This window comes from Anneissia japonica, unplaced genomic scaffold (assembly GCF_011630105.1).
Source record: "Anneissia japonica isolate Jap-2015-1 unplaced genomic scaffold, ASM1163010v1 scaffold376_len1572418_cov194, whole genome shotgun sequence".
NCBI classification, from domain to species: domain Eukaryota; kingdom Metazoa; phylum Echinodermata; class Crinoidea; order Comatulida; family Comatulidae; genus Anneissia; species Anneissia japonica.
The window spans coordinates 1,469,392-1,476,927 of NW_022741166.1; the positions used below are offsets into that span (position 1 = coordinate 1,469,392).

At 34.8% G+C, this 7,536-nt stretch overlaps 1 protein-coding gene across 1 annotated transcript; it reads right to left on the reverse strand.

Moving 5' to 3' along the window:
* Positions 1-343: 343 nt before the first annotated feature.
* Positions 344-4,082, reverse strand: LOC117118668 (surfeit locus protein 2-like). The gene is made up of 6 exons (XM_033263340.1): positions 3,924-4,082; positions 3,255-3,412; positions 2,816-2,919; positions 2,568-2,729; positions 1,734-1,864; positions 344-831 (listed from the first exon to the last, which is right to left on the reverse strand). The coding sequence occupies exons 1-6, from the start codon at positions 4,053-4,055 to the stop codon at positions 709-711; spliced, it is 810 nt and encodes a 269-aa protein (XP_033119231.1). The 5' UTR covers positions 4,056-4,082; the 3' UTR covers positions 344-708.
* Between the last annotated feature and the right edge of the window lie 3,454 nt (positions 4,083-7,536).

The following is a 7,536-nucleotide window of genomic DNA, read 5'->3' on the forward strand; positions in this document are numbered from 1 at the left end:
ATCACCAAACATTTGAATGCACAACGGTTTGTTTTCAACGGACATTGGGCTGTATTGGGCAAGCACAAAGAGAGCATTTTTTTTTTTTCATGTTTGGCTGACACATGGTGCACTAAGCTTTAGTACTGCACATTGGGCCAAGTTTCCATATAATCGCTACACGCTATCGCTGACAGCTTTTAGTGGTACTGATTAGTCGGTAGAATCGGGGAGCCTTCCAGACTGCATCGGAGACTGCTACACAGTACAACGATTGCACTGAAAACAGTGTAGCGATTTTAAGGAAACTTGGTTTTAGTTGTTATTCTGTTGCAAAAAATAAATAAACTTGAATGAATTGCTGTACTGTTTTTGGATAACATTTAATTATATCTTATACAGTTTTTAACATAAAATATTTTATTTTTAACATAAAAGCAAGATATAATAATATATTGTAATATTTTTCTTACTCTGATAGAAATCATAAAACATACAGCCCAACATAAAATTATGATTACTGGACAGGCTTGTATATGAAAACAATTTATTCGTCATTTCATATATTATCTTCTGGAAGGGAAAATAAAGGGAAAATCAACAACATTTTGACACCAGATTTGTGACCTTAAATCCAAAATGGCCATGTTGCATAATTTTTTATCTTGGTAGGCAGCGATAAATGCATCATCTTTGCACTGACTGGAGAGAGCCAATTATCTCCATTTCTTATTTAACCTTGGGTTTCTTTTTCATTTTCCCATGACATTTTGAGGTAATTTTCTTTCCAAGGGCTTCTTTTAGTTTCCTCTTATTTGGTTTCTTTTCTTCAATTGACTTGTCACTGTTTTTCTATGAAAGACATAATAAGAAAATGAAATTATTTTTTACAAATTATTATTAAAAACAATTTTTTTTGTTATACACAACTCACAATTTATTTAATAGACCGATTACAGCTGTTTACAGCTCTTTACATCTGGTCACAGAGCATATATAGTGTGTGTAACTATGGAGAACTTACAGCGATCAGTGTGAAAGTATAGGAAAAGGTAATGTTATGGTTGCAAAAACATCTGCCCACTATTAACGTGAGAAATAACTAGCAAGGAAAGGCACTATGATTGTTCAAAATAGTGTTCATTTACTTATTCTAGCGTTCTCTGTGCTTTGTATGCTTTGGAATTCATGTGATTCGTCATAAATCTTAGCTAGCCTAGAAATCGTAGCATGTCAAAATCACAATTCGTGGATCGAAGACTCTTGTGCATACCTAAAGAGGCTGTAGACATGCTGGGGCCTAGGCCTGGCATTTGTTGAAAAATCTCAATGTTTGGGACCAGTATCTCTTGGGCATTAGCAAACCATTCTGGCAAAATTCTCAAGTTCAATTTCCCATCAATTTAGTATAGTTTACTGGCATTCCAACCAATATTATTCAACATAAAATATGTGCAGAAACACTCCGAAGAAGACAAGCGGTTTTTTCTATTACCAAGTGTCACTCGCACTGCCAGTTTGCAAATTATACCCACTGAATAACCTAGCGGAATCTGTCTATTGGTTAATTGTTTATGATGGTATTTCTGTACCTGTTTCTTATTATACTTAGTTGCCCAACTTGTTTTATCTTCTTGCACCCAAAATGCTAATGGTTGCATAGGTGTTCATCACAATGCCTTCTTTTGTAATTGAGTTAATGGACCTTACTAAATTGTACAATTTCTTTATATGTTATATATTATGTTACTTACAGTTTGTTTTAAACCTTTGGGTTTCTTGCCATTTTGTCTTGATTTATTACTGGTTGGCACTGCAGTTACCATTTCATTATCTGCATCTTCACTATTACCTTCTTTTTGATCAAAAGGACCAAATAATTCAGCTGTAAAAATTATAAAAATATTTTTATATTCAATGCCTATTTTCTTTGAATTAAAGATTAAATTGGCTGTATTATGAGTCGGCACTTGTGCTTTTTATGCATCCTTTGCACTCTAAACTAAAAATTACAGGCAAAACAAAAGCATTACTACCATATCTTGTGTAGAAGACGAGGCTTTAAAAAGCAAATCGAAAAACAAGGAGTCGTCTTATACACGCAGCACATACATTTTAAAAATTTAAATCATGTTTGTCATTCGTGCGTAATAAAGTGAAGCTACTACAGTAACTGTTGGTATGAATGAACTCAATTTTAAATGCGAGAAATAAGATTGTGATGAACATTTAAAAACCAATAAAACGGTATTACAGTATTTAGAAGATTAGCCGTATATTTGACTCCGTTTTTAGTCAGCTAGATGCAGTATAAAGAGCAGCAAAAAGTAGGAATTCCGACAGTGAAACAGGGGTCACCTTATACGCGGAGCGCCTTGTACGCAAGAATATACAAATACAAAAAAAACATTACTTTAAACATTACTATGAATTTTACTGCAAACATTACTCTAAACCTTGCTATAAACATTACTATAAACTTTTTGAATGAAAGAGGCAGAATGTAACTGGCAGCTGAGATATGTACAGTATAATGAACTAGTACATTAGCCTCAGTGATAGTATAAGGTGAAATATTATCATCTTACGAGGGTAAAGGTCACTTAAACTGTCCTCCGATTCCGCATCACTTGACCCTGAGCCATCGCTTGCTGTCCAGCCCTCACGTTTCCTTAACTCTTCTTCAGGGGCATTATGTTTCTTTGGTTTGTTTGGCTTAAAGGGGATGCCTAGTCTTTGACATTCCTCATCTGTATAATAAGAAAGAAGAAATGATTTATTTTGTAGACAAAAAGCACATGGTGAATAACAAGCGGTACGAGTAAAACATATTTACATTTTTTCAAAGCTCTGTTGTATCGTCTTCCATTCACATGTCTTTCAACATCCTTTGATTCTTTGCTGATGTGTCGAAATGTCAGACGACAAAACAGTTGATGTCTGAAAATAAATGAACAGAAAGAATTCATCAAAAAAGGGTGCTACACTTTCAAAACAAGTTAGAGAATTAGAGAATATACCACATATTTGTTTCATTCACTTTTTTAACCATAGGCGGATTCATGGTGTCAGATTTGTCTGATCGTATAATTTATGTTTGTTTTACTCAGATTACACCTGTCAATTTCCATGTCTATTGCAAGTCAGAGAATGCTCTAATTATTTTGACTGCACATAATGCTTTCATTTTATAAGTTGATTGACTGATGATAATCAATATCAGAAATGTTAACATTCATTCATTTTACAATAACAAAAAACATGACTACACTTACTCATGTCCCTTTTTAAAACTTGGAACAATATGCTTTTCATGAGCCATAAAATCAAAATCACCCTCTTTGCGTAACCTTTTGTACTTTTTTCCTTGCGTGTATGCTGCAATGACCTCAACCTTTGCAGGCATCTCATGACCTGACAGGTTACATTTTACCTGTAAAAAACAAATATTTAAATTTCGGTACAATGACTACAGTATAGTATTCATAAACACAGCATTTTTGTGATGTTGAGTGAGGTACGCAGCCACCATACATAACCAAGCCAATTATTTGTAAAAGCAATAGGCCTACAAGCCAAAAAAGATAGGGTACTAGGCCTAGCCTGTCTGCTAAGCCATAAACTTAAAAATAGTTATTCAAATTCTACAGTTAAAGCCATATTAAAATATATTTATTGCCATTGTTTGCTTGATATGGATTTAGCACTCAGCACTGACCTTAGGCAGAATGAAAAATTTATAGTTAGGTCTAACTCCCGGACTTTGTCTAACCTAGGCCCAATCTGACAATGATCACTTCCTCACGTTAAATTACCAAAACTCTCAATCATTATTCCAAGAACCATATCCAACCAATGAGCAAGGCTAGCCTAGCCTAGGTGTTCCGATGGCGACGCGTTCGTTTATTATACTGGTATTATACTAGTAACGCCTGCCTACCTACCTTTTTACTATCATTTATAAATTCGAGAGATGGATGTAATTTTAAAATATCATTGATTTCCGACATAATTAATAGCAAGGATGTCTGACGCCCTTTTCTTTCGACCACACGCGACACATGTACACATGACATGACATGTACCCAAGAGTACTGTATATATGACCTCCACTCCAGGTATATATAAAAAGTATGCCAAAACCAAAACACGCTTCGGTGATCATGTTCGATCTCCATAACCACGCTACGTCTGTTTGGAGTCTACTATTTCACTTCAGGTAGCTGGGGGGGGGGGGGGGGGGGGGGGGTGGCGCACGTTGATGGTATGAGGCGCCAAGTGTAAATTTATTATTTAACACAATTATTTATATAAATAATTCATTATTTAACATATAATTGAATAGATTACCCATTATTTATATATAATGCATTTACGTCTAAAAGATTATATGTAAATAATTGCGTTAACGTTTCATTATTTATATATAATAAGGTTACTGGCTTCATTATATATAAATAAGGAAGGAGTAACACATCATTATATGTAATCGTGAGGGCATGGTGAAGGCTGGTTACGATTTGGTGGCACAATGTTTGAGCATTTTCATTCATCTGGCCATGTAAGTCAGTGGCGTATCTAGATGTCTTAAAATGGGAGATGATGGGTGGGGGGGGGCGAATGTGAAGGGGTGGGAGTGGGGGGTATCGATGATCAGTTCAGGGGCGCTCTTTTTAACTACTTGACCGTGATTTGAAACCAGTGTCAGTATAATAGGTAAGCATGTGGTTAACATAAGCAAGGATTTAGTCCAATGATACTGTTTACCATCTTGATACCTTCCGACGAAAATTGACCCTACCGGCGTCACCACGGCGTCCCCACCGATCGTTAGTAACGTGACGTTGTTATGTGGGTGTTTTATATATTATTGAGAATAGTGATATCACCGAAAAAATTGATAAAATGAAAGTTGAATGACCAACAAAGACAATTGAAGACAATAGTTTGTCATTAGAAGTTATTTAGTATAACTTCATTCGGAAAATTAATCTCAAAATCGAGTTGCCGTCCCTGGCGATGATTTGTGTGCGAGTTTTACCAATTAACCCTAAAGTAAAAAATAGTTGAGCCATGTAGTACCTTGGAAATCAACCCAGTAGTTTGTTGATTGTTTATTGGTAGCGTCCCTTCGCTGCCAAAAATAGTTTTTTGGCAGTTGCGTCCTGTTGACATCCCTTTTCAAATGTTAAAAAATAACCAACATAAATTTTAAGTATTAAAGTGCCATTCTCCAACTTTTTCTCATGCAGCCTCAAACATGACGGGGCTCAGGTGGATATAGTAATTTTCCACATAGAAAAAATTATTAAATCATCACTGTTTTAAAAAACAAATCAATGGGGGGGGGGGGCGTTTGTTTTTTTTCCTCTATTTTTTCCCTTTTTTTTTTTTAACGAACAATTGATTATTTCGCTTTTCTTTTTATTGGTAAGGAAGGGACTGTTTATATATGGCTAGTAACAGTAAATATTGTATAAAAACTGGTTTAATTTTATAGTTTTTTAAAGAAATGTATGTGAAGTCACAAGTTTGCATTGTGTTATGCTGTTAAAATAATTGATGCGGCAAATTGTGTGTCCAATGGTTGCCAAATTGGCTATAGTGGGACACAGTGATAAAGTACAACTGTCTTCTTCAATATTAATTAATATAAGCCGTTTATGAGATTTTGTAATGGACTGCTTTTTACCTGTCTCTTATACACATCTAGATGTGCATTGTGTATTTCTTCTTACAAAAGCTTTCTTATCAATGTACCGATCGGACGGATATGTTACCAAAAAAGAAGAAACTCTCACTTTTATCTTTTTGATCATCGACACTGCTTTGATTTGATTCGCTAATAAGTTTAGTAGTTCTTCCCATTATGGGCTTCCTAGCTTCCAAAAATGTTTCCGGAAGTCATAGTCTCGTTTGGTCCAGGAATATTGTGTTTTTTCCACATTGTTGAAAATTAATAAAATTCTGAAATTCTCCAATTACAGATAACATGGTAAAGTAAATTTATGTATAAGGATTGCTTTGTAACATTTTAATGTATTCCAATGTAATTCTATGTAATTTTCATCATATTAGGCCTATTTATTATAGCTCTGGAGTTGGAACATCACCGAAGTCCGTTTTTGGTATACCAAATAGCATTGGCATGGCCAAATATACCTCAGGCATGGCAATATTATTGTGCGCCCTCTTTTCAAGAAACTTTTAATGGCATACATACCCATACCCGCAAAACAATAGTAATAAATAAATGGAAATAAAATAATTAAATAGATAAAAACATAAATAATAATATTAAGTTGGTAGTTCTAAAGTTAAACTCTTGAGTACTTACTAACGAATTAGCATGGTGGTGGAGAGTAGATGATGGACTAGTAGTGGGCCTGTGTAATTTTGAAAAATGCCTTATTCACTATTTTGTGTGTCCTATCTATATTATAATTTAACGTTTGCTTCATGCTGTGTTTTGTGTTCTTCAAAAGCGTCAGTGGAAATAAGTATTCTATAATGTTTTGCAGCTATCCTTGCATCTCTTTTTTTTGTGGGGAGGGGGAGATTTTTTTTATAAGACTAAAGGGTAAGATTAACTACAGTATTTGCAAAAAATTAAATTGATAAGATTTATTGTATGCCCTATGTTTTGTTGTTATGTATTATAATTACAATATGTTGAGATGCAAATAAATCACAGAGAAGCCATCAAATACCATGTAATCCGGTATGTAGCTAAATAAGAGTGTTTCTAACTTACTGGAGATGGATGTTAGCCTACTTAAGACATAGAGGAGTTAGGCTTACTTTAATTTGAATATACAGCACTTCTATCTTCCCTTTTGATATTTGTAAGGACGTTTTTGTTTTTCTAGGCATCGTGTACTGTGCTGAAAGCATAGGCGTAGATCCCGGGGGATGGGGATATATCCCCCCAATATTTGACAAGGGGGGATGGTCCATTGTATCACCCCCCCCCCCAATATTTTGACTATGTATGGGATAAAATGGAGCTTTACACACTTCAAAAGACTGTCACAGAAATAATTTGCACTGTCCTATGCGCTTACAAAGATGAAAATTAGCGTAATGTATTAATGTTGATAACAAAATTTATCTGGTACCAATCTAAGCTCTGATTTCCTTAGATGTTAGATGTGCTTGCAAAGAGAGCCACATTTCACACTGAAGGGTTTGTACATCAGTAATGTTATGTCAATTCCAAGAATGTTTAAAGTTATATCGGTTGATGAGGAATTTATTGATTAGGCCTATAATAGTAAATTGCATCAATTTATTTTGCAAAAACAAGGTTTCCAGCTTCAGAAGGGGGGGGGGGCATATCTCTTGTCCGCACAAGGGCACACATTGGCGCTAACACCAGGCGCGTAACAGGTGTCTTGGGTCAGAGTTGGTATTTATTTTTATTTATTTATTTATTTTTATTTCAACCATCTTTAAAGAGGGTAACCCTTCTAGTTTAGCCCAGTAGGTTAACTGATATTCAGGGGCCCTCTTTAATAAAATTAAAGAACAGTACAAACAACATCATTACAACATAAT

What these genes read in the sequence shown, in the direction of transcription:
- LOC117118668 (XM_033263340.1), bottom strand. Translation starts at nt 4,055, where the DNA reads ATGTCATGTGTACATGTGTCGCGTGTGGTCGAAAGAAAAGGGCGTCAG. An exon ending in TTATAAATGATAGTAAAAAG is followed by an intron (nt 3,413 to 3,923) that starts GTAGGTAGGCAG and finishes TGTTTTTTACAG; the next exon opens with GTAAAATGTAACCTGTCAGG. An exon ending in CAACAGAGCTTTGAAAAAAT is followed by an intron (nt 2,730 to 2,815) that starts GTAAATATGTTT and finishes CTTATTATACAG; the next exon opens with ATGAGGAATGTCAAAGACTA.